A 27,135-nucleotide genomic window follows, 5' to 3' on the forward strand; every position below is an offset into this window, starting at 1 on the left:
CCACAATCAAGTAATGGGAGGGACTGACTTATGAGGAAAGATTAAATGAGCTAAGTGATGATGAAAGTGTGAGCGGAACAACTGCCTCCAAATGTTTGAAAGAAGAAACCATCCAGGGCAGGGAGGGATTCTCTAAGCTGCTGCCAGGAGTTAAGAGTAATGGAAAGAAACCAATAAAATGAACACAGCAGTCACCATAACTATTTCTTCAGCTCAGAATAAGAAACCCAGTGCTTTTATCCATGTGGAAACCTTGCTCATTTGTCCTGTTTTATTTCTTAGCCATATCCCACAAAGCATAGGGGGAACACTTAAAATTATGTAATGGTGCAATACTGCTGAAATATTTCAGGCTGAAGGACTGTGAGGGAGCTGTGCTGACATCCTCTTCCAGCTCCTGTCAGACTCAGACCCTCATTTCTTGAGGTGCCTCAGAAAGCCTTGAGGTTTCAGCTGAGAAAAGCAGCTCTACACAACTAAGCACTTAAGCAAACACTTAAGGTAAATGTTGAACCGAACGGATATAAATCACCTCCATGATTCCCAAATGAAGAACCTGAGTCTGCCCTTAGCGGTCCCTGAAGCACACAGTCACAAAGTACACAAAGTGAGAATTCCCCACAGCTATCCCTGGCAGACCTTTGGTTCACATCCCAATGTAGTTAATATTTTTGCAGCAAAACAGCTGTGAGGCATCATGTTGTGTTTGTTTTCAATAACTCCTCCCCAGTGGGCTTATATATTTGTATTTCCTTGCTTACATACTTGTAGTGTCCTTAGGGGGATACGCACACTACCCCTAAGGTTAGGGGCAAGTTATTGGAGGGCAAGTACCTCCCTCTGATGCAGAATTTGTCCTGTCTCTTGCTTCTGCCAGAGATGTAAATCTTTCTGGAAATGTTAGACAAAAGTCCCTTTAAACATGTGGTTTCTTTCAGCAGCAGTTTTCCGACTGCGCTCTTTGAATTGTTGGGCTAGAAGTTTGTGTTTCCAATTGTCACTCTCTGAGACACTTTTCCATTGTTAATACAGTCCCAGGCGCTTTACAGCCTGGTCTCTGACAGTCGTTCCACGTTCCCTGCGTGTTGAGGTCCAGATCTTTCCATCACAATTTGTGCTGTCATCCTCCCGACGCGGGGCGAAGCCGCCCGCCCGCGAGGGGACAGCGGCTCCCCCGCCCGCCGCTGCTTCCCACGGCACCGACCGCGCTCCGTGGGGCCGCGGGGCAGCCCGGCCCGGCCCCCGCCTCGCCGCTCCTCCGGCCGGGGATGCCGCGGGCGGTACCCGGAGGTGGCGGCTCCCGGTACCGCTACCGGCGGCCGCGGGGCAGCGGGCTCGGGCCGAGCGCGGCCGTCCCGCCCCCCGCCGCCGCCGGGGCTGCGGGCACGGCCCGACCGGCGCCCCCCGGCACCCGCCGCCTGCGTCAGACCGGAGACGTGGCCCCGCGGCGGCGGGGGCGGAGCGGCGGCGGGCGGAGCGCGGCTGCGGGCGGCCTCCCGGCCCGGCCCGGCCCTGCCCTGCCCGCCGCGCTGAGCCGCGCACCGCGCCGCGGGATGTTCGCGCTGCCGCCCGGCCGCCGCCGCCCGTGACCCCGAGCCGCACGCCCGGCCGCGCACCAGGTAAGCGCTGCCGCTGCCCGCCCGCCGCTCCCGGGGCGCTCCGCCGCCCGCGCCGGGGACGGGGCATCGCCGCGGGGACGGGGCCCCGGGGGCCGCGGGGACGGAGCCGCCCCGCAGGGCCCGGCGCTGCGCCCCGGCGGGGAGAGGACACCGGGCCCGGCCCGCCCCGGGAGCGGCCGGCGGGGCCCCGCTTTGCCCGCCGGCCGCACCGGCGGGGCCGCCTCCGACCCTCGGCAGTGCCGGAGGAGCCAAACTTCATCTGGGATCGCCGCCGGCTCCTCTCCCGCGGAGGGGCGCCGGGAAGCGACCGCGGCAGCCCCCCACGCCCCATCCATCCCGCCGCATCCCCTGGCGGGCGGGGCAGCCCTGGGGGTGCCCGGCACGGCCGTGGCCCGCAGCCAAGCGGGGCTTCCCGGGAGCGGGGCCGCCGAGGGGGCACTGGTAGGAAACAGTCGCCGTGGAGACGAGCGGCTTGGGAAAGCCTTTGGGGAAAACAGGAAAGCCCGTGGCCTTATTTTCCCCGAAAATAAGCCCCACACCAGCCGGCATTACCGGGAGGATGCGAGCCGGACTGGGAGGCGGCGGTGCAGCCCCGCCGGTCCCCCGCCGTCCTTCCCCGGGGCTGCGCAGCCTCTCCAAGCCTCGGAGGGTCCTGGTGGGAGGGGAGCGCAGCCCAGGCGACACTGCGAGCCTCTGACGTCCACAACTCGGTTTTTGAAGAGATTGAAAAAACAACAACTCATCCTGATTTTAAATCGGTTTAAAACCAGCTGTGCCTTGTCGCAGAGTGATGGGCAGTTTTGCCCAAGTGCAATTTGTCCAGTTCATTAGAAAGAGTTGACCAAGCAAAATGAGACACTTATGAAAGACCTCTGAATGTATCCTACTAGAATTTCATGAGGGTTAAAGTGTTTAAAAGTAAGGAATTTAATGCTCAGATAAGTATGTTAGTTATGGTTTGTTTTTTTTAATTATTTCCTTTTTTTTTTCATTTTTGGAGTACTTCCTGTGACAACATACTCAGTATTATTAGCACCACTGTGTGAAGATAACCATGTAATGTTTGCTCCCACAAAGCACCGAAGGTTTGAATGATGCTGTAAAAGATTGTACAGGCAGAAAAGTGCTTTGCAAGACAGTGGAGAGAAACATGACAACATTGGAAATAAATAATACTTTAAAAATTGCCCTTCCCAATTCAACCAGTTATGCATCTTGCCTTCTCTTCACCCCCCCCCCCCCGTCCTGTCCCCGGGTGTACTAGAACTGCTTTTACTTTTCTTTTTGGTATGATGAAAGCAGTCAAGAGGGTAGCACTCCCCTGGGCTCACTCTTCTCCTGGAAAAACCTGTTTGCTCCTGTGGTGCAGATCAGCATGGAGAGCTGGGCTGAGCACAGTTCTGAGATGATTCCTAATTTTAACCTGGCCTTGTATTCCTGCTGTCTCACAAGTGCCCGTGTCCCAGGGCTGCCAGCAAGGCACAGCAGCCTGCTGAGCACCTGTGGTTTCTGAATCATTTCCTTTTCCAGTTACTTTGAGTTTGCTAAATTTGTGGCAGCCATGCTGCTGTTTTCTTCCAGTCTGAATACTGACAGGCCCTGCTTAAGTTTTGCCATAGTATAATGTTCTGTGTGTTCTATTTGTTATTATTTACTCTTGTAAGCAGTTTTAGAAATAAGGGTTTTTTGATGGAAAGGCTAAAAATCTATTTGCTTTGTACACCCAGTACTGGAAAAGGATAGTGCTGGATTTCAGCAAAAAATGAAATCAGGGACTGCTAAATTCTCAAGCGCTCACTCCGTGCTTTGTGTTATCTTGCAATCAGTTCCTGTGCCAGTTCAAGTTGATTTCCTGAGGCAGCCTCATCCCACCTCGGTATCTGGCTTTCGAGGCCACAACAAGGAGCTGTGACCGGGAGGGGGGCAGCATCCGGGCCGGGCAGGCTGGAGCGCTTAACAATGCTCAGGTGGCCTCAGCGCCAGAGGAGCGACACACGGAGACCCTAAAGAATGAACTGGGTCAGAGGGCTGGGAGGAGCAGTTCCCCTGATTGTCCACTGACCTCAGCTGCAACTGGCTGAAGTGGGCCATGTTCACCTCCACAAAGGCACTTTGCAACGGAGACTTTTTGAGAGCTGCGGGAAGTAAAAAAAAAAACAACCAAAAACTTCTATTACCATCCAAACAATTCACAATAACAGGAGCTTGAGTTTAATTTTATAGTTTTTCTCCTCTTTAAGGAAACCTAGTGGAAAGATGCTGTCCTCATTGTCAGAGCTGTGAAGGGCAGGGGAAGGCTGGCTACATAGTAAAGAAAACACTGAAAATGAAACAATTGACCTCAGGAAAAAGAACCTTCTAAATACTTTAAAACCTTCCTTAATAAAGCAAAGAAGCCATTCTTCTTCCAAAATGATTTGTCAAAGACTGTTAACAACTGCTGGATTTCATATGCTCAACATAATGGAAACTTTACTCTCTTCATCCTTGAGCTGTTTACCCAGGGGTTTCATGCAACAGAACTCTGTTGCAAATTCAAGCTATAGTGCAGAGACTTTTGTTGGGTTTGTGTTTCTAGGACCTCTTTCTGGCTAGGAAGATACTAGATTTGGTTCAGCCTCTTGGCCTGGTATGACTATATCATTTGTTCCATTGCTTTTATTCATAACACAGGGCAGGCCCTTCTGCCTTGCCATCCCCAGGCAGGCAAAGTGTGTTAAAGCTGTCTTTTGACCTAGATCAGATCCTAGATGAGCTTTCTGTCATGGTATTCATTTTACATTTTAGTGCCTGGCACGTGCAGCTAATCAGATACAGCATAAACTTTACAACTGTGTCACTCAGAGAATCATAGGTTTGGACCAGGAGGGTTTATTCAGAATTTTTCCAGTACAGACTTTCTATACAGTCTCCTTCTCCCTTGAAGGTCTGATTTACAATCTGGTGTTTGATCTGGTCAGATTTTTAAAAGGTAGGATAATGCCATGCATGTGCTTTTCACATTTCTCACTTGTTTGGGAGAATCCTGCCTTAAGATACAGTGCATGTTTTTTCTTGGTTTTGAAGTAAAACAGAGGCCTCCCCTGAAGCAGAGGATGGCACAGTTCTCCAGGGCGAGTTGCTGACGCTGATGTTATGACAGGCATATAGAGTTCCACTGAATTTGAACCGGAGCATTTGGTTCTATACCATAGTATTAAAAATCCATTTCTCTCTGTCAAAGTAAACTTTAACTTTTCTATTGACTTCCATGTGAGCAGAATACACTCTTTTATACCAACTTCTGATCCTGGGTTAATCTGTGGTTGCTTAAAATGGAGATGCTAGCTCACATCTCCCTTCGGTGACAACAGTACATAGTGACTTTTTATTGATGGGAGTCCTAAATTCATCAATCCAGCAATAAGACTGCCAACATGCTGAGAACGTTTTAGATTTTATTATCACTGAAAGGAAGGTGGGAGTTTGGACTAATTGCTTGCTCTGGAGCATATGGTGAAGCAGAGCACAGGTCAAACCCTGCCCTGAGAATGCAGCAATGTAAGGTCCTGATACACGTGCCATTTACAGCAGAATGCAACAGCTCAGAAGTGCAGGCTGCTGCCAGAGGGTTTGGTGCTCTGAGCAAGGACCATTATAGATTACATTTTCCAGTTGATGTGACTGTTTGATGAGCTGTCTTAGGGCTAGGTAGTTTGTCACCTGTGTTCAGAGACAGTGTTCTCGAAACGGCTCCTTTTTAGGTGTAATGTGACTAAAAGAGTATTTGCTCTGTGTAGTCCTTTAACCATGATGACATAATTTCATAGACTTACACAACTGCTATAGTGTTATCAGAATCCTCCCCCCAGCAACTGTTTTTATCTCACAATTTAGGCTTGATGGAAACAGTAGTTTTTTTTCTATTCTATGCAGCAACAGACTTTTTGGTGGAATGAAGTTAGAGGTAATCCCTCTTTAGTAGTCTATGGATGGACATTGTCCTGAAAAGGTCCAGTAGAGAAGGTAGTCCTGGTTTTCCAGTTCAGAATCTTTAAAAGTCATCCTGTGTGAATATGAATTCTGATTCTGTAGTTACTAGTGTATCTCTTTGAGTGTGTGTAGATCACATACAATTTATGTGTTTGGATTTGTCTATTTTCGTCTTTCTTATTCTTTCAGGAGTATAGATGAGATCATGAGTTTATTCTTATTATCAGGGCGTTTTGTTACAAAGGATGGTTTAGAGGAAAAAAATCCACCAGGTGCATCAGGCTGAGAATACCTGTGTGTTTATGAAGGTGTGTTTAGGATCCATGTTTTATGAGACTATCATGAAATTTTAGAAAGCTCTTTTGTGTTGCATGCAAGTGGGAGCAAAAAAGATTCTTTATATGAGAAAATCTCCCAAATCATGAAAATAAGAATTCTTTAATGCTTTTGGCGCAGTCACTGCAAAAAATGTTTTTAACTAACTTGTCAAATGGTTGAGCTGCTTAAGACTCAGAATGGACCTTTTGTGCTTCCTGTCCCAATTAGGAATTAATTTTTAATTATATCAGCTGAACATTTTTAAATATGAGCACTTGTATTAGCCTCAGGCGCCTGTTTCTTTGATGATGAATGGCACTGATTCATGTAATATTGCCTGTTCTGAGACATTTTAACAGCATTGTTTCTGTCTTCATTATCTGAGTATGTTAAATAGTGTTTGTGGAAAACCTGGTATAACTTTGATTAAAACTTGATGTGATTTTATTTTCTCAATCGTTTAGATTTATTTCAGGAATACTAAAATATTAGTTACTGGGTAGTTACTTGCTTGATGCTTTGGTTTGCTGTTAAAAGTTTTCACTCACATTAAAACCATTTTGCAGCTCTGGAAAGAGGGCAGGCATCTTGAGTGATAGCCCTGATAAACAAAGAATGTTACTCCCAGAGCTGAAAAATGGCAAGTATTGCCTTTGAAGTAGTCTTTGACATGGAAATGCATAGAGCGTGCTTTTCTTTAGACTTGGAGAAATAGCTCAGCAAAGCCAAGTCTTCTCACAGGCCCATGTGCTTGGTACGGAAAGAACTCCTATTGATTTCACTGAGACTTTATCTGGCAGAATCTTGCACTGAACATTTTTTTGTCTTTAGTCCAACCAAGCTGAAGTCAAAGAGCTGCTGACAATAGGAAGTCTTTTTGGTGTGTAATACATAAAAAGTGCTATGACTCAGTATGAACTAACAACAAGGTTATTGTCTGGGATTCATTGCCAAAGCAGCACTTACTGTATATGTAGGTGGAAATTGCAACAAATATTTTGAAATGCAGTTTAGTAAAGTTGCTTCCTCTTCATGTCCTTTATATCTCCTCTTTATGATTCTTATGTCTCCTCCAAGTTCTGAGTTCGGGTCTTTGAGCTTCCACTGCCACAGCAGATGGTATCAAGAGCAGAGCAGGGGGATTTGCTGCCACCTCTGAATGCACCACGCTCCCTCCCGGCTGTTGGGCAGATGAGCAGCTGAAACCTAATGTACATTGGATGCTTGCAGTGTGGGCCTCAGGAACTTGGAGGGCAAGGAGTGGACTAGGTGTTCAGCATGTTTCTGGAACTTACACCCTTTCCAGTTCTCTCCAGCACTAAATCCCCCATTGGCATCTTGCCCACGGTTGTGGTCCTGCAGAGCTGCAGCTCTGGGGAAGCTGGGTTCTGGCAGGTGACGTAATGGAACACAGCTTTGCAATTGTTGTTTGGGACCTTGCTGGAGTTCAGGTGGTTCAGCCTAGCTGTCCCCAGTCAATGCATCTGGAAATGAAACCCCTGCCCTACTCTGAACAGCTGTCACACAGGGGACACACGTTTTTTGTAGAACCGCCAAACTGTGGGTTCTGGAATAATGTCTTCTGTAAGCTCATTGTATTTTGTCTGTTCCCCAGATCGGCAAACTAATACCTACTGTGACATTTGATTTTGGTAATGGGTGGTATGAAATCAAATTCACTTCAGTGGCTTTTCAGGGGAGTTTTGACATGTTATCAGTTTGGATTCAGGCATTGCAGAAAACTGGAAAAAAGCAATGTTATGATTTTTTAGTACTATTCATTCATATTTCCCACCAAAGGTACTAAAAAAAGTAGATACCTTTCTGTTTTGCAGCTGGAGAAGTGATAGCATGTGGTGGCGGGTTGATGTGACGTGCACAGGCTGTCCATGTCCGTGTCCCAGTGGGGACTCCTGACTCACTCTCTCTTGTTCCTCCAGGTCACATTTCCTCACCAGCTTCAGCCACAAGGACATGAATTTGTTTGAAAATACAGTAAACTCATGGACTGTTAAAAATAACTGTTTGGATGCAAATGGTTTGTTTTTAATGTCTTTCCAGTTCCTTTACATGGGACTTATGTTTAAGAAACAGCATCATTTGTTTGTACTTCTTACTTCAGAGTGATGGTATTTCTTCCTATGAAAATCTCCATTGCAGTCAACAAACAGAAAGGGAGCCATCATGTTTCAAAGTGGCAACACAAGCCAGCATTCAAAGTAGCTTTTCCAGAGGAAAAAAAAAAAAAAAAAGCCTTTTTAAAAATTATTTTTTAATTGAATTTTGTATTACAGGAAACACCAATGACAATAAAATGTAGCCAGGAAACTGGTCTCCTGAAATGCTGCAAATACAAGAAGTAGCAGAAGTTTTATCATATGTTATATGAGAACTGACCAAGCACCTACACGTACCAAAATGCTGGATATTTTGGTCAGTGCAAACACATAGCAAAATAATTACCAAAACTGAATGTCAGGGTAGTTCAGACATGATTTCACTGTGTGTACCATGTGTGTGAGAATACACAGATAAGAATGGAACATAAACCTCTTGGGAATTAGGAGTTACTAATTCCAGCCCTTATCATCATATTTCCTCTTTAGTCTAATCTCAGTTTCCCATGCTTGGTGTCTAGTCCCTGCATCTACTTTTAGTCCTCTCTTGGTTAGGTCATGAAATGAAGGAGGTCCATTATCTGTCATCTGTGGTGCCAGCATGGGCAGTGCCAGGAGCTATGAGGGGTTTCTGGGCACATGCTGAAAATGATGTCTTCATCTGCTGAGATCAAAGGACACAAACCCATAGTTTCCAAAGGTTTATAAATTAGCCAACTATATGCAGCTGTTCACACTGCAGTAAAAACTGTGTTCCCAGCACTTCAAATTTTGGGACGTGGGTGATCTGAAAAGTTTTAATTCGAAGACCACAATTTTTGTGGGGCTCACTTCCAGTTTGTTTTCCTAAGCTTGTTTCTAGAATGATTTGAACAATTGCTGGCTGGACCTTTGTTCAAATTTTCTTTAAATTCTACAGGTTTTCCCTTACGGTTGTTTTGGGGACCAAGACCCACCTAAAAATACAAATTTAACATAATTATAATTGAGAAAATATATGATGGACGATAGCATCAAGCAGTTTTCATGCCAGGCTGTGTCTATCAGCTGTCTAGAGGAGACTGTTGCCCTAAGCGCTGTGGCTCTGCACAGACCAGTGATTTTGTTTAAATACCTTTTTTGAGACTACATCACCATCAACCTGATTGAAAAATTCCCGTTTGTGTGCTTATTTAACTGTCTCAGTGTGTAGTTCCAAAGCAGGTAAAACAGGATGCAAAATTCTGCTTTTCAGTGCAGCCTCAGGCTCTGTGCTGAAAAGCACTCCAGCTTAACTTCACCTCCTGGCCCATGGCAGCTGAGGCCAAACAGCACAAAACACTTGAAAAGTGGCTTTATGGTATTTGTGCAGAGTAACAAATGTTTACAACAAAGGATGGTGGGGTTTAGGTGTGCAATGCCTTATCCTGGGTAAAATTCCAGTGGTGTGCAGCCCCTGCACACGTGGCCCACAGCCCTTGGGCTCTGCTGGGTCTGCTGCCAGGTCACAAGTTTGTTTTGTGTTAAATACGAGCTGTGCTCTGTTCCTTTAATGAAGACGAATGCGCAATAAATCATGTATGGGAACCCACCCAGAGACCTTCTTGTAGTGCTATTCCCAAAAGGCATTTCATAATTTATCCTAACATGCAGTACGTTTAAAACAGCCAGGAGAACAGGATTGGCCTAGAATTTTCTCCTTTCAGTAGATCTCTGATGTGAAAGACCAAGCAGCACCAGTCTGAATTGGCTCTTGAGGACATCTGAGCTTTGATCCTTTTGCCACACTCAGCTGGGCTGAAGCTGTGGTCCTGCAGCCTCTTGCCCAAGTCCTCAATACCAAGAGGAAAGCTCCTTCCCCAGTGAGGATCAGGGCTGTTCCCCTACCACCTGGGGCTTGGATGAATTCTGTGCTACTCTTGGGAGGTGGTGATGCTGATCCTACATCCGTGGAGGATTGATGGGATGTCAGGGAAATGAGGTTAAATGTCAGCTGGCTAATCGATTAAACATTCTTCTAGTCAGTTTAAGAAGTCCCACCAACTTTTCATGCTTCCCAGCTGTCAGTATCACTATTTCTTTCTCCTCCAGCTATGTTCCATCTCCTTTTTCCTTCTGGTGTAAAATTCATACCCTGCTCTTGCCAAACCAGCAGTTTCTGGATGCCAGTTGCCTGTCTGACATCTAGGGGCCCCGATTCTTGTGCACAGCTTTGTGGCTTCCCCCAAAACAAGCAATGGATGGCACTGATTGCTTCAATACATGTGACGTGATTGAGTAACCACTAGTGGACGGACAGAGTAGCAAAGGGCTTGACTGGTGGTGAGTAACACCTGTAAGCATGGCTTACACAGCTCTGGCAAGTGCGGGTCTCCTGCCTGAGCACATAAAGCAGGAGTGACTCCAGCTGTCTGTCACACGAGGGTGAGGACGGGCTCCGGGGCTGTGCCGGGCGGGGAGGCCAGAGGCAGGGCGGCTGCTGTGTGCGGTGACACGGAGCAGTGCCGGGGCAGGGTGCGGGGCAGCCGGCAGCTCTCTGACAGCACGGCGCAGGCAGCCCGGGCAGCGTGTCATAGCGGGAGCCGCTGGGGCTCTGCCTCAGGGAGGGACACATGCCACCACACCTGCCTGGCTGAGAGAAAGGCAGGGCCTCACAGTATTCTCCTTGCTTTGCTCACTGCGCTGCTGTTAATTGCCGTGTCCCTGCGGGCTGTGTCTGGAGAGCTGAGGTGGGGCGGTGGCAGCGGCAGGCACTGTTCGCTGGTGGCGGAGCCCTCCCCAGCAGCATCACCCTTTAATTCTCCTGGGGGGCGGCTGCTGCCCATCCGCGCAGTGACACTCCATGAAATGAATGAAGTGCCTCTAGGAGAATCCGCTTAAAAATAGCAGCCGTCACCTAGTAAGAGCCTGCGGCCTGGAAGGTGCTGCAAGCCAAAAGCGGCTTTGTTCGGGGTTGTACCAGAGGGGCGGTTTTCTGAGCATTCACGGTTTTGCTTTGTGAAGAGTGTCGCAAGACACCAGATGAATGCAGCTTAATGAGGGGAGTGTCAATTCCCCGTCCCCTGTGTTTGCCCGTCCGGCACGGTGTGTCCGGCTCCGGCTGGGGTCCCTTAGTCCGGGCACAGCCCCTGGGCGGACACGGAGCCGTGCTGTGACACTGAGCCAGCCAGGGCACGCCGGTCCCTTGGGCTGCTGCGGCTGGTGGCAGTCGGGCTGGTGGCACTCAAACGCCCCGGGCCGCCTGCCCGAGCCGCCGTGGGCAGGAAGGTCCGGGGTTGATTTCCTTGGTGTCCTGCAGCGGACATCACGCGGATAGCCCGGTGCCTCGGTTTTCTCTTCAGCCGCACTGGCCGGAGCCATCGTCACTTCCAGACTGTCCTCACTGCTTTCCTTTATTCCCTCTGATATAAACCAACTGCTGGGAGGATGGTTGGCTCCACGGTGCGGCATCTCACAATCAGCCTTTGATTCAATCTGTTGATTTATTAAATCTAATTTGGTTCCAACACTTATGTCTCTGTCTTGGATCTATTTATTCTCCTTAGCTCTTTTAGGTCGCACTAATTTGTTGTGTCTCGCTCCTAATCTCCTATGCGTTAGTTGATTCCTGTAGTTGGGTTTTCCGATGGTGTAGATGGATGGATGTACCTGGATTCAAGTATTTAATTTATTGTGACGTATTCATTTTCACTCACCAAGTTTTCTACACTTCTTAGAAATTTTGAAATTTAAAAATAAAAATCGCTACTGAGTTCTCCCCCTGCCAGTGTTTTTGTGGAGGTTTTTTGTTTGTAGTATTTTTCTTTTGTTTGTTTTGGGATTTTTTGTTACTGTTTCTTTTTCCTGTTTGATTTTTTTTTTTTTTTTTTAAAATCTAGCAAACCCACAGCTCTGTTCTATGACACTGCTTAACAGCCAGTACAACTGTTTTTTAATTCAAGTTCCTTTTTTATCTCCTTCTGGTAGCTGAATGTCAGATGATTTATCTCATGTACTGTTTTATTTTCTCTAGGGCCTGAGGATTATTAAAAATGCAAGGAAAAAAAAAGAACAAGTTCTGGTTTTGATTGAAAAGAATATCCAATATTTAGAACTCTAGTATTTACTAAAGTAGGTTACAATAATATTTTACAATAAGTCAGATGCCACATTTCAGCAACAATTTACTCTGCGATTAAATAACATTTTGAATGTGAGTGAACACAAATTAGTAATGCAGTCGTCGTTTTCACCAGCTGAAATGTTGAACTCCTTGTTACAAGGAGAGATAAGGAACTACAGTGTATGGTGTGCTGTCCCAGAGATGGTGTCCTACAGTAAATGGTGTGCTGTGACTTGGACTGCAGTGTGACTTTTTAGCATCCCTTGATTTGTTCAAATTGATGATGGATTGAATAATTTTATTTTGTGCATTGTGTGTGATTATGAGTGAGTCTGGCAGTGGTGCACCTTCGGGTGTAGCAGTGGGGAAGAACTAGACTTTGGACATGGCCAGGAGGGATTTTTCAGGATTACTCTGAGCCAGGTGGACCTGCTGTGTCTTTCTGAGGTCTGAGTTTCTGCTGATAGATGTCCTTTCCATCCCTGGAGAAGCCAGAATGGAAAAAAAGCTAGAGGGAAGTGGGAGACAAATGAAAAGTGACTTGGTGTCATTTTGTTCTGTGTGCAGATGTCAGTAGTGCTGGTTAGCCTAGGCTGCTCTGGAATTCTTTCCAGCATTTCCTTGATTCTTAATACAGCAAGGGGAGAGGCAACAGTGTTCTGCCACTGAGTGCTGGAAAATGGTATTCCTACTTTGTCACATTCAATTGCCATTTAAAGTTTCTCGCAAATGTCTTTTTCCCAAAGCTAAAAAATACCATCTGTCAGTAGACATTGTTGGATTTTTTTACTGTCATTTTATGTGCGGTTCTATTGTCATCATTCAGTAATGTTTGTTTTCTTTTTTTAACAATGTAGGAAAACATTAGAGGCAGACAGGTTTTGATGTCTGATGTTGGACTGCAGACCTTCCACCCCCAGAGACAGGTTTTCTAGGATGGCCCAGAGGGGCTTTCTGTGTGCAGCTCTCCCTCTGCTCGGCCCATTAATTGGTGTAACAGTATGTGCACTCTGCTAATGAGGAGTCACGCTATGCAAACAATAGCCTCTGAAGAGGACCAAGGGATCAGGGCATCATGTTTGTGCTATCAGAACCTATCTCCCTTCATCTAAATTCCCCACACAGCACTTAGGAGAAATAAAGCAAATACATGATACAACAAAGACCCCTAAAAATACATAGTGAAACTTTAAAAAAAAAAAACAGCCAAAGGATTTTTTTGGTCTGAAAGCTGTCCCTGCACAGTAATTTGCAAGATAGTTTCCAGTCTCATCTGCTGTCAGGCACAGCCCCTGATTCAATGTTGCTGCCTTTCATAAAGGCTATGGCTCAGATCCACAGTTGCTTGGGTGTCTAACCAGCGAGTCCTGGATCTCCATACATTTCATGAATGTGAGCACTTGTGTTTTGTCAAGAATCTCCACTGCAGGAAACATAATTCTGTCTTTACCTGACACTCAAATTGTTTGTCCTCTTGAAAAAAGACCTTACAAATAGGATTTCTAGAGGCTGTGCCATCAGAATATGAAAAAGCACTCCTAAGCCATAATTGCAGGGGTGGGAAGAAAATGTTGTGAATTTAAAGCAATCTGTTGATAGGTATTCTTGGGTGTACTGATGGCACTTCAGTCAGCCAGCTGGCCTCAAAACCTGAGCCAACAGTAAAAAACTTTGTGTTAAAAAACTTTGAGCAGGAGTGTTGCATGGCAACTGCTTAGCTACCATTTGTATTAGTGGATTCCTTTGAGAATTTTCTAAATTTTTCAATGCTTAATTGAGATAAAAAATTAAAGCTTACCAGCAGCTACCCAGTCACCTGCATTCTTTGTGGAAATGAAAAAGAGAAGGATAATTCCTTACCAATGGCAGTGAAATGCATATGGGAATGGAAGAGAGATTGTGCATGATGTTCTTCAGCGCAGGTGCCACTGGGAGCTGCCAGCAGAGGTTTAGCTGACAGAGTGCTGGGCGTGTACTTAAAGCTACATGGGGCGCTTCTAATTGATGAGATCCACTTTTTCTACCAGTATTTATAAAAGAAGAGTGAAAGGCAGCAATGGTTTGTCCCAGCAGCCACCCCAGCTTTTCTCTGCTGTAGAGGTGTATCTTCCCTGATACGTCTGCTAACATTTGCAAGACAAGCACACAAAAAGCAGAATTGTGGTTCCTGGCTGCCTGCCATTTGATAACAAATGCTGCATTCCTCTACTAGCACTGCAGCAGTTCAGGCCTGTTGGCAAGGATGCTGCCAAGCCTCTGACCTGGCTGCATGAAGTCAGGCTTGCATTGCCATCATTTTCACTGATGGTCTATTAATTTGAAAGTGCTATGGAGGACATCCTGCCTTCCTCTTGGAGATTGCCAGCTGTGCAAGAGGCGTGTATGGTTTCACCTGGCATTGTAGCCTGTGTCCTGGGGACAGACTTTAGAAGGACAGAAGGCTGAGAGAGCAGTTCTCCTGACTGGCCAAGTAGTGCTTGAAGCAACATGGAAGGGTTGCAAGAGGAGAGGGAGGCAAGGAACTAAAGTTTTTATGCTATTCAGCTGCAAAGCCCCAGCCTAGCCACTACCATAAGTTCCTTTACAGACTTCACTTTATGCCTTCGGGGACTGCAGTACCTCCTGAGGATCAGATGGGCAGGCAGAGACAGAGTGGTCCCTGAGAAGGTGCCAAAGTGAGCATCCTTCCACACAAGTATGACCACTTAGTGGAGGTCGGTTCTTAATCCTTAGGATGGCTGTACACTAGCAGTGAATTGCAGTCCTTAGGGCTTGAATCATTCCTTTCCTTTTCACTGGCTCTGAATGAACTGAATCCCCTAAGTTCCTGTGCAGCCTCTCAGCAAGAGTGTGCTTATCACTAAGCCTGCCCAGAAATGGATGTCACCAAACCCACATTAATGGGTCCCAGTGTGCAGTTGAATCAGGATTATAGACTTAGAGTGTTACTGTGATATGAACTGATTGTGATGAGCCTTTATGATGTTAGTTAATGGATAAATTTTGTTAATTGCCCTTGGGAGTATTTCTGTTACATTCCCATCTGAATTTATCTTTCTAGTGTAACTTACTAAGGAGTTTCAGTACTGGTTTGATCTCAGGAATTCAACTACACAGTATGCTGTAGGCTTTAACATCAGTTGCTTTGCCTGTACATGCTCATGTGTTAGCTGATTTTTCAAAGGACATGAGGATGTAAGCCTACGCATCTGAGGTCAAGATAAAGCCCTTGATCTGGCTGTAGTTTTGGTTACCTAACGCACTTTAGGAACTTGCATTCAAAACATAGTAGATTTAACATGCAGTGAGTATGCACAAAAATATTCCAAAGGATTCCTGAAGTCACTATGAATAAAATGGAAATGAATGAAACATGATAGCTAAAAAGGTGTGTGAAGTTTGAATGCAGGACAAGCATTTAAGCCAGACCTTTGAGAATAAGGCTAATGTGTATGATGCTGAACATTTCTGTCTACAGAATGGGCTGGTTTTCAAGGATGCTGAAGGCCTCACTGACCCATCAGAGATTGCTGGAGTCAACAGAGAGAGGGGTTTGCCTGCCTGCATGGATGGGATTGCAGGCTCTCCCTTCCTCCCTTCCAGGAGCTATAGTGACAGCAAGAGCATCCCACTTTTGAGGTGGGGTGTCAGTAGCTGGGAACTTCTGAGCCACATCCTGGGAGTTCCATTTCCAGAGGAGGTTTTTTCACCTGCTCCTGTGGTGTGAGGGCTCTGAGCTGCAGGAGACTGACTGGCCTTGGTGTTTTTCAGGAGGATGATTCCCGTGACCGAGTTCCGGCAGTTCTCGGAGCAGCAGCCGGCGTTCCGGGTGCTGAAGCCCTGGTGGGATGTGTTCACGGACTATCTCTCGGTGGCCATGCTGATGATCGGAGTGTTCGGCTGCACCTTACAGGTAAACCAAAGGGCACAGAGGCCTGGCTGGTGCTCTGGGGGCTGCTGGAAGAGCACCACAAATGAGGAGGGGCCTTGGAAGGATGGTGTCCCATCTTCTTTTATCTCTGGAGATCAGCATGAACAAAGCAAAAATGTGCTGGTCCCAGGATTAAAGCTGTTTAAGTAGCAACATCAGATAACACAGACCAGACTTTTAGCAGTTGTGAACCAGCAGAGTTGCACTGGAGTCAATGGAACTGTGCCAACTAAGATAAGAGCTGTTGGTTTGGCTGGTGTCTGGATCACTGTTTTCACCTCAGTTTGGCACAACAAAACAGATTACCAACTTCATTTCTTATTTGTTACCATTTTGCTTGTTTGAAAGTTTAAAAACCGGAATTTTGTAGCTCCTGTTTTTCTTTATTTGGTAAATGTTAATATTATTTCTGTCTTTATGCTTTAAAGAGATTTGAAATTAATGTGCTGATTTTATTAACAACACCCACAGCTAATATTATGTTTCTTCCATTCCAAAATGTCTCTGAGGATGCTTACATGTAAACAATTGACATTACTGTCAGTCACTATTAGTTACATTTTGCTGAAGAGCCAAAAGCAGAAAAGAAATGAAAAATACTGTTTGGGATGACTCTACAAAAATATAAAGTTACAGTTTGGGTTCAAACATGGTTTTCACTTTTCTTAGCATGACTTTGAAATGGAGCTAAAGGGACATATTCACAGAGCTCTTACTTCAGAGGAATTTGCTACCTTACATGGCTTAGGATTTAGATACACTGTGTCTCAAATTTCACATGAAATCAACTGAATTTTCCCTGTATTCTCTAGTATTCCTGTATTCACTAGTATTTTCAGTTGATACAACATGCATATTTCAAAATTTCTTTATATAGAACTGAATTTTGCATTAGTAGGTGTTTGCTTAACCACACAAAGTGAATCTGTTATAACTGTTATCTGTTTTAAGTTTACCTGCTTGATTGGAGGAAGCACACTGGAAAATAATGTGTGGAAATACTGAAATAATAGACAAATTGTTTTTATTACAACTTACTGTGAGATACATAAATCCAGGACATAACTAAGGGTGTATATCACAGTAGTAGACAGACGTAAATTAACTACAGAAGTTTTTGATGTGTCAAAAGCACATGTGGTCTTACCTGAGCATCTCCCTACACTAGGGTGGATCATCAAGGATCATCTGATTTTGGTAGCTCTTGTTGCATACCTTATATTTAGTGCTTTCAACAACCATGATGTCAAACAATGCATCTACACTACACACATTCTTACTTTGGGCTTACCCCAGTTAGTAATTCAGAACAAATAAGAGAGCTTCTTGTTTTGTCACATGGACTAGCATTTTAAATTCAGACCTGCAGAGAGCCTTGCATTGAACTCAGAACTGTTATCCCAAATTAAACCAAATGTGATTGGTCCTTAAAGGCACTCTGACCTCAGTTTATCAATATGGATGACCATCCCGGATTAAGAAAACTTGTTTGTTTATTCTTACAGACAGACTCAAGAACAGAGCTAGACTTTTTCCCCAGGTGTATAGTCCATCCTACAGATGCCCCCCATAGAGAGGGTCTTTGGACAAGGGCACGCAGTGATAGGACAAGGAGTAAGGGCTTTTATCTGAAAAAGGGTAGGTATAGATAGATATTAGGAAAAAATTTTTCACTGTGAGGATGTTGAGGCTGAAGTTCCCAGAGAAACTGTGGATGCCCCATCCCTGGAAGTGTGTGAGACCAGGTTGGATGGGGCTCTGAGCAACCTTGTCCAGTGGAAGGTGTCCCTGCACAAGGCAGGGTGTTGGAAATAGATGAGCTTTACCCTTCCAACCCAGATCATTCTATGATTCTGTGAGGACTTTATGTATATGTATAAGAAACTAAATAAAATTTATGTCCACACACACACAAATGCCATCAAAGAACTGTCCTTATCTGTCTTTACTAAGACTGAAGATGAATAATGGCCCAGCATAGATATGCTCACATTAGCCCTTTGTCAGCCATTTTTGGTGTGATAAGACATCACAGTGGGAGAGTACACCACATGAATGCAGTTGTGCTGCTCTCAAGCCTAAGCTATCTCTGGACATCTTGTAGGCAGGGTGAATACACTGGCAGTAACAGTCTGTCTCTGGGGAGAGCAGAGCACAGTAGGTGACCCCTGGTCTTTTCTGGAAGCATTCCCCACATTTCTCCTTTTTCTGAATTGTCTCAAGGCTCTCTTATTCAAATTATGGAAAGCTAATTATAGATAGAAAGGTGTGGCCTAGTTCTTGGCATATGGAACAAGAGCCTTGTTGAGAATAATCATAGCACAGCCTGTGGGGCCAAGTAGCAGGGTATGTGAAGGAATGCCTGGCAGCTGGAGGTACTCCAAGGACAGCTACCCATTGGTGCTGCCACCATTGTCTGTACATCAGTTCAAAAGGTATGTTTTTGTGTGTTCCAGGTCATGCAAGACAAGATAATATGCCTTCCAAAGCGCGTCCAGCCTTGCCAGAACCAATCTAATAGTTCAAATGTGTTTAACACAATACCAGATACCACCCCTCTTCCACCACCAAAGCCATCCACCCCTCCAGCTACAGTTGAAATGAAAGGACTCAAGACTGATTTGGACCTTCAGCAATACAGCTTTATAAATCAGGTGTGCTATGAACGGGCTCTGCACTGGTATGCCAAGTACTTCCCTTACCTTGTCCTTATACACACACTGGTCTTCATGCTATGTAGTAACTTTTGGTTCAAATTCCCTGGATCAAGCTCCAAAATTGAACACTTCATTTCAATACTTGGGAAATGTTTTGATTCTCCCTGGACAACAAGAGCTTTATCTGAGGTGTCAGGGGAAGACTCTGAAGAGAAGGATAACAGGAAGAACAACATTAACAAGTCTAATACTACTCAGCCAAGCACTGAAGGCACTTTGGTCAAGACACAGTCTTTAAAATCAATCCCTGAGAAGTTAGTTGTGGATAAGGGAACACCTGGGGCATTAGATAAAAAAGAAGGTGAACAGGCCAAAGCACTGTTTGAAAAGGTGAAGAAATTCAGACTGCATGTTGAGGAGGGTGATATACTCTATGTCATGTACGTTCGCCAGACTGTACTTAAGGTAATTAAATTCCTTATTATTATTGCTTACAACACAGCACTTGTCTCAGAAGTTAATTTTACAGTAGTCTGTAACGTTGATATTGAGGACATGACAGGATACAAGAATTTTTGCTGTAATCACACGATGGCACATCTATTCTCTAAACTTTCTTACTGCTACCTGTGCTTTGTAAGCATCTATGGCCTGACATGCCTTTATACCCTGTACTGGTTGTTCTACCGTTCACTGAAAGAATATTCCTTTGAGTATGTTCGGCAGGAGACGGGAATCGACGATATCCCAGACGTCAAGAATGACTTTGCTTTTATGCTTCATATGATCGATCAGTATGATCCTCTCTACTCCAAGCGCTTTGCTGTCTTCCTGTCTGAAGTCAGTGAAAATAAGCTGAAACAGCTGAACCTAAACAATGAGTGGACTGCGGATAAACTGCGACAGAGGCTGCAGACAAACTCCCACAGCCATTTGGAGCTACAGCTTTTCATGCTTTCTGGACTACCAGACACAGTGTTTGAAATTACTGAGCTGCAGTCTTTAAAACTTGAAATAATTAATAATGTAATGATACCAGCAACCATCGCCCAGTTGGACAATCTCCAGGAGCTCTCATTGCACCAGTGCTCTGTGAAGATCCACAGTGCTGCCTTGGCTTTTCTGAAGGAGAATCTCAAGATCTTGAGTGTCAAGTTTGATGACATCAGAGAACTTCCACATTGGATGTATGGCCTCAGAAATTTGGAAGAGCTCTATTTAATTGGCTCCCTAAGTCACGATATTTCTAAAAACATTACACTGGAGTCTTTTCGGGAGCTTAAAAGCCTAAAAGTTCTTCACATAAAAAGTAATTTGTCCAAAATCCCACAGTCTGCAGTTGATGTTTCAAGTCACCTGCAAAAATTGTGTATTCATAATGATGGCAGTAAGTTAGTGATGCTCAACAACCTGAAGAAGATGGTCAACCTGACACAGCTAGAATTGGTTCATTGTGATTTAGAGCGCATTCCTCATGCCGTCTTCAGTCTTCTCAGTCTTCAGGAATTGGATCTAAAGGAAAACAACCTCAAATCCATTGAAGAAATAGTAAGTTTTCAACATCTGCGAAAACTGACAATTCTAAAGCTGTGGTACAACAGTATAACCTACATCCCAGAGCATATAAAGAAGCTCACTAGTCTAGAGCGGCTTTCCTTCAGCCATAACAAAATAGAGGTTCTTCCGTCCCACCTATTCCTATGCAACAAAATCAGATATTTGGATTTGTCTTACAATGACATTCGCTTTATCCCACCTGAAATAGGAGTTCTGCAGAGTTTACAGTACTTTTCCATTACTTGCAACAAAGTGGAGAGTGTGCCAGATGAACTATACTTTTGCAAAAAACTTAAGACGTTGAAAATTGGGAAAAATAACTTGTCAGTCCTTTCACCTAAAATTGGTAATTTGACACTGCTCTCCTACTTGGATATTAAAGGCAATCACTTTGAAATCCTCCCACCTGAGCTCGGTGAGTGTAGAGCTCTGAAAAGGACTGGTTTCACTGTAGAGGACAACTTGTTTGAAACTTTGCCTTCTGATGTCAGGGAGCAAATGAAAGCTGAATAACTTCTTGCTCAGTTTTACAGAAATAACACTTCTACCAAAACACTCTAGAGAATGCTCCAAATATGCATTTTATTTGTCGTTATTTCTTCTTTTTCAAATCCTTTCTGTACAAACAAATTTGGAGTAAGGAGTACATATATTTTTAAATAAAATTTTCTCATATTTTTTCACTGTTTTAAGATTTTTTAAGTTTGTTTTGCCCTCAGAACAAGGGCATCTGTAACTTAATTTTTACTGGTAAAAGCAAATGATTTTGTCTGCTGTTTTTTCTTTCCATTTTCTAATCCCACCAGGGAAACTGTGTTTAAGATGTATGCTTTGGGTTGCATAGTTTGTAATAGATGATTGTATTGTCTACTTAGTTATTGTTAGTCCCTTATGACATGGTCTTCAACAGGTGGTGCTGCAGGTGTTGAATGCCTTTGTTTCCTCTTTTCTTCAGTGGCAGTAGAAGGTGTTCAACATCTAACAAGATCAAATCTAGCCTGACAATCCCTTTCGACTTACAACAGGGTTTTCTTGGATGGTCAAAGCAAGTAGAAAAGGTTCTTTATGTATTTTAACAGGTGAGAGGGAGCATGCAGAACTCCTTCAGGCCCTATTGGCAATTCAGTCTGGCTGCCCATTCACACACTGCACTGAGCAGGAGGCACTCACTGCTGTTTCCTCTCTGGTGCAGAAGAGGAAGGTCACAGTTCACAGTAGAATCAGGACCAAAGTGACGCAATGTTGAAGGTTTTCCTAACAGTGCAAAGGGATGTGGCTGCCCATTTCCTACTAACTTGAGTAGGGAAGGGGTGCAATGAACTCACCATATTGGAAATGTTGACTCAACAAGATGAAATGCTAGCTTGAAAAAACCCATTCTCCCTTAAACACCAGTGCTGCAAGAGAGAAAGTGCTCTCTGCCCCCTCAGCCCACTTCCCCACCAAATTGCTTGGCACCTTCTAGGAATGGGATTCAGAAAAAGCACAGTTTGTGAAGCTCCTGACAAGGAAATAGCCTCTAATATGCCTCTTGATTTGGCTTGGGTAGCATAAAACCAAGCTCAGCACAGGGACATTTGCAGATTTGCAAAAATGAGATTAAATGAATCCAGTAATTTCTCACAAGTCTCAGCCTACCCAGCATACCCGAGGACAGTGATGAAGGCTGTGTTTTCATCTCCCAGAGAGGAATTAAATTGGAAATCCTACAGTTGGAAGTTTGCTTTTTAAAATAATGTAATCTCTGATGATTGTGCATCAGGTTGGGAACTTTATCCTCTGAAGCCATGTTCAGCTGTTTACTTAATCCAGCCATTTGATTTCTTTTAGTCAGGTTTTAAAGGGATGTGCTGCTCACAAGCTAATTTAAACTAATTGAAAGTAAAATATTTTGCTGGGAGGAGATCTCTTCATCATACTCAACAACACATATTTGAGTCAGATGCAGGCACTCAATAAATGTTTCACAAGAATATCTAGGAATAAATCCTTATTTTTCTAGGAGGCAGTGCTGTTCATAAGTTGCAGAGGATGAACTGCTGATTGTTTAAATTTATGTAAAATATTTGACAGTTGTCAGATTGGTTGCTCTTAGATGTTTTCTAACTGCTGTGTGTTTTGAGCTACCATTAATCTGAGTTCTTGAGCTTGGTACAAAAGCATACAGTTGGTTTAAGAGTATGACTTATAAAGGTGGGGAGACAAACTACAATGAGAACTTCCTCATTAATCCAGGGTCTGCTGTGCAATTTGGTGTGTGAGCTTGCCACAGTATCAGGTCAGACTTATTTTTTGCACTTGGCTATGTTCTGGAGAAGATCCACGTGATTAATCAAAAATGGGTCAGGCATGAAGGAATCAAATCAAGCTTTTTTAAAGGGGTTTGTTTTAGTTCTGTTGAAGACTTATAATTGATGTAGCTATTCCAAGAGCTACCCTTACTCGTGTGTGGATGCACTTACTGGAACAGCTTGGCAGTATATATATTCTAAATGTATTTCACTTTGATGTAATGTGAGGAAGAGAAACATTTCATTGCTCATATTAACCTAATTAAGTAAACCAAAGTGCTGTTGTCCCCAATGAATGTAAACTGTTTGAAATGTCCAGGTAATTGGTGGAGCTGTATAATTCTCTTACTTAGATTTTAAATATGGGATTACATTTAAGGTTTTTTTTTTTTAAAGTCTTTATATTCCTAGATGTAGCATTTTAAATCCCTAATTTATTTTGTGTCTAATGTTGTTTCATGTGTAGTTTGTGGTCTGGTTTCTGAAGAGAAGTTATGCACACCTCATAACTGAAGGTTGGAGATGTGTTCTATGCCATTTTTGTAAATACATCACCTAGGGGATGTGAGGTTTTGTTTATTACTGATTATATTTATACCAGTGCCACCCCTCATGTGGACACAGTTACATGAGTATAAAGTGCCTTGTGCTGGCATATCTTTATTCACTTTGCTAGGAATAAACTATACCGGTCTAAGCACTTTCATGCTAATAACTGTATCTTCTCCAAGGGTTTGGTGAGCTGAGACAGCTTGGTCAGTCTGACAGCTCACTGCCACAAAAAAGGGGCAGCTCCCTCCTCCTCCCATGCTGCCTATTCCTGCCAACACATTCCAGCTGCTTCTCATGTACCTTTACAGGTCTGGTGCTGGTCTGATCCCTCCACAGGACAAATCAACTCTTTAATCCAGCAGAAAACTATCCCAGTCTAAAAAAGGGACTAATTTTCTGTTGGGTCAGCTCTCTGAAGGACTGGATGGACACTAGGATGGGAGTGACAAGGGAACAGGACTCTGCAGCTGGGGTCTGTACAAGGAGAAGGCAGGGCAAGTCCCTTTGGAAATGTTAGGTCAGTTCATCATCTTGCCAAGCCATGTGCTTGGAGAATTGTGCTGTTTTATGAATAGCAGGGTTAGGCAGCTTGGCTTTTGTGAGTAGACAACCCTCAGGCTCACAGTTGATGATAAAATATCGTATTACTGTTAATTTCTTAATGAAACAAACTCAGGTAGCTGCACTGTTGACTTTTTCTAAACTTCTTACTGTCCATTCTGGGGTGTATTTTCCAAACCCATATTACAGTAACTTAGAAATGAGTCAGCTGAGGGAAGATTGTTTCCTAATTCTCTGTAACACCCAGGAAAATATGTAAAAGTGCCATATTTACTCAGTGAATCATGTACTGCTCATATGTATATTCACATGCGATTCATACTCGACTTTCCTGTGACCAATAGTGTTTGACTTAGAATGGATGGACATTTTGTGGAAAATACTTTAGCATGGTTTGTATATATACAAAGAGTTTATATAACTACTTATATTAATCAGGTGCCTAACAAGTATGACAGTTCCAGAATTTAAGCAAGGCATTTTTTCATTATTGCTCAAAAATAATAAAATCTTCCTTGGTAACAGAATTAGAGATGACAAAGATTGCATCAAAAGTAAGAAGACAACCTTCATAGTACATTGAGCCTGACAAGCAAATCTACTTTGTGATCAAAATCTGGAGATGTGCATCTCCCACTTTGTCAAAATTAGAATGGATATTTGTGCTGACCTCGTTCATCCAGCCAGCCCAACAACTTTTGCAAATTCTGATTGGAAAGCGCCTGCTCCAAGTCTTATATCACTTTTCTGGCACGTCAATAATTCATGTGCTTAAGTGTTAATGAGTCCTGTAGGAATGCCAAGAAAAAACTTTGAAATTTGACCAAATGGACAAACTTAATTCTGTAGCAAGAATCCTAATATGATAATAGACCTGCATAGTGTTACATTGCAATATAGTACACCCAAAAAATACCAGAAATAAAATGCTCTTTTGTAATAATGACCAGTGTCAGACTGCAGTGTGATTATTTGTTTGGGAAACACTTTGTTTCTGGGTTACCTAAAGATCAAACATCTTTTGGGTTTGATCCCTTGGGAGAGAAATCAAGAAAATATGCTTTAAAAAGCATCATTATACTTGACAGGATTTACAACTGCATGGTCTCACTTCCTGTGCACCTCCTTCCATTGCCTGACTCTTAACAGCTAGAAAAATGGCCGGGAAAAAAGCCATTCCCACTGGAGCAACCCCCTGCCCTGGTTTCTGTGCTCTGCCAGGGCTTGTGGGGGTATTCTGGGAGCCCTGCCAGCCCTCAGCCAGGGGTGTGAGGGCTCCTTCCTCCCCCCTGTTATGTGCTGCCAGGGAAATGATGCTGTTAGACCTTGCATATGACATACTCCTCTATAAATCCAAATCTTCAAATCTCTTTTTTTCTCCTATGGGTTGTAATGAAGCCCTGAAGATTCAGATGAAAAAGAGTTTCTGTTTTTCTTATTTTTCCTCTGTGATTGCCTCAGAAATACCCCTCCTGCCAAGGGTGCAGGTCTCCCCTGCTGCCTCCATCCCCATGAGGAGCAGGTGCCTTGGAGCAGTGGCACGCAGGCAAAGGCTGGGAACACTGCAGGAGTATGGATACTGGGGTGGGTCTGATAAGAGGGTGAGGACGAGCCCCTCAGCATCTTCCCTTCTGGGGCTGGCAGGGAAGGGGCAGGCAGGCAGTGTCCCACCAGCAGGGCAGCTCAGCACAGCAGCTCTTTGCAGGGCCATTTCCACCCATGTATGCCTGGCCCACGAGGCTCAGCTCCTGATTTCCCATCACAGGGGTTGCCCATCTTCATGCTGATGTCTGTAACACTGGGTGCAGAGGACCTGAGAGACACATCTGGGCTGGACCTGCCCTGTTCCCACTGAGGTCGAGAACTCTGGTGTGTTGTGGGGGAGCATGAGGTTGGCAGATATGCAGTGGATGGCAATAGCTCCAGAGCTTCCACATAAGGAAGGCCAGACCAGCATGAGGACCTCACTCCAGTCCTCTGGCTCCAGGCACATATTTGAAGGAGCTTGTGCTGGCAGGGAAATTGTTTTCGAAAATACGATACCATCAATGAGTGAATAAATCATGAGCAGGGGGGTTTGATGGCTTTTGGTGAGGACCAGATTCCCAGGTACCATCATGGGCAGCACTGGCAAGGTGTGTGATCCCAGGGGTGTGGAGTAAAACACCTGCATTGCAGGTGAGCTTGACCCATTCTACTGTCAGGGATGATTTTATCAGTCCATCCTCTCCCCTGCTGCCAAGCTCGTGAAGATGCATCTAAAAGCAGTGGGTATGGGGAGCACATCCAGGAGAGTCCTTTTTGTGACAAGGTGGCAGTGGCATGGACATTGAGAATAGTAATTGCAAGATGGTGCTTCCTTCCAAAGCTCTCTCAATGGGCCAAATGGGACATGAAGTGACCATGTCCCTTTACAGTGCTGCAATTTTGATACAAAAGGCAGATCTGAGCTACTTCGGACAACTGTAAGCTCCCTCAGGAACCTGACAGAGGTGGCAAGAGAATTCAGGATTTCCAGATGCACCAAGAGCCCCCAGAGCAGCCAGGGATTTCACCAAGGAGTCACCTAGTAGTGCATGTGTTGCTGCTGGCCTGGTACGAAATGCCGGAGCATAGGCTGACTTGATTTGTTGTGGTTTTACATTGCTGGAGTAAGAGGGCTACTCAACTGTCTGTCAGAGGAATTTTGTCACATGGATTTTATGAACTGTGGTAAATAAGTGTTGATGTTTTTCTGAATTAAAATGGAATTTAAATGTAACCCCTGTCTCTTGCCAGCTGGGGTCATGTGGCACTGTTGGATTGGCTTGTGGAGACTGCCTGCAGTTCTTTTATTTAGTAAAATATTTTGGCAAAGCTCTGGCATCCTGTTTCCTTGCTGTGAGCAGAGAGAAGAAAGTAGTTTAAGTAGCACAAAACTCCAGTACAGTCACAAGGTTACCCTTAGGATCAAGTTGTTGGCTACAGCTAGGAGCTAGATGAGTTTGAACAAGTTGCAAACAAAACCACAGGGCAAAGTCATATCCTCAGCAAAGAGTAGCTCTGGGAAACTGAAGGGAAAGAGCAAATAAAGGCAGGACTAGTGCTTGGGAGACCTGTGACCTCATTTACCCACTTTGTCCCTCTCCTAAGGCACGTGATCCTCTGCAATGCAGGGGTGGAGAGAAGGGCATCTTTACTGTAGCTGGAAGTAGCAGAGCACTTCTCACCTGTGCTTTGAAGGTGATGTTACCCATAAGGCAGTTTATTTGCCTACTTGACTGCAGCATCTCTGTGCTGGATTCACTGAAGAGGACTGATAGCCTCAAAGGGATAGAATTTGTTACCTTCTTTAAGAAATCTCTTGCTACATCCTCACTGCAAGGTCTCAGTGTGCCACCTGCGTCATTTTGGAAACATTGACCACGCTTCTCACCATCAGCAGCAGCACGTCCGAATCCACACATGTACTCTGTGTGGGGTAGGACATGGTCAATGAA

The 27,135-nt window shown here is 44.5% G+C and overlaps 1 protein-coding gene across 1 annotated transcript; it reads left to right on the forward strand.

Moving 5' to 3' along the window:
• Positions 1-1,533: 1,533 nt before the first annotated feature.
• LRRC8C (leucine rich repeat containing 8 VRAC subunit C) lies at positions 1,534-24,600 on the forward strand. The gene is made up of 3 exons (XM_066325178.1): positions 1,534-1,619; positions 15,879-16,020; positions 18,495-24,600. Exons 2-3 carry the CDS (start codon positions 15,883-15,885, stop codon positions 20,763-20,765), a joined length of 2,409 nt encoding a protein of 802 aa, XP_066181275.1. The 5' UTR covers positions 1,534-1,619; positions 15,879-15,882; the 3' UTR covers positions 20,766-24,600.
• The last annotated feature ends 2,535 nt before the right edge of the window (positions 24,601-27,135 follow it).

This window comes from Sylvia atricapilla, chromosome 9, assembly GCF_009819655.1.
Source record: "Sylvia atricapilla isolate bSylAtr1 chromosome 9, bSylAtr1.pri, whole genome shotgun sequence".
In the NCBI taxonomy this organism is placed as follows: Eukaryota; Metazoa; Chordata; class Aves; order Passeriformes; family Sylviidae; genus Sylvia; species Sylvia atricapilla.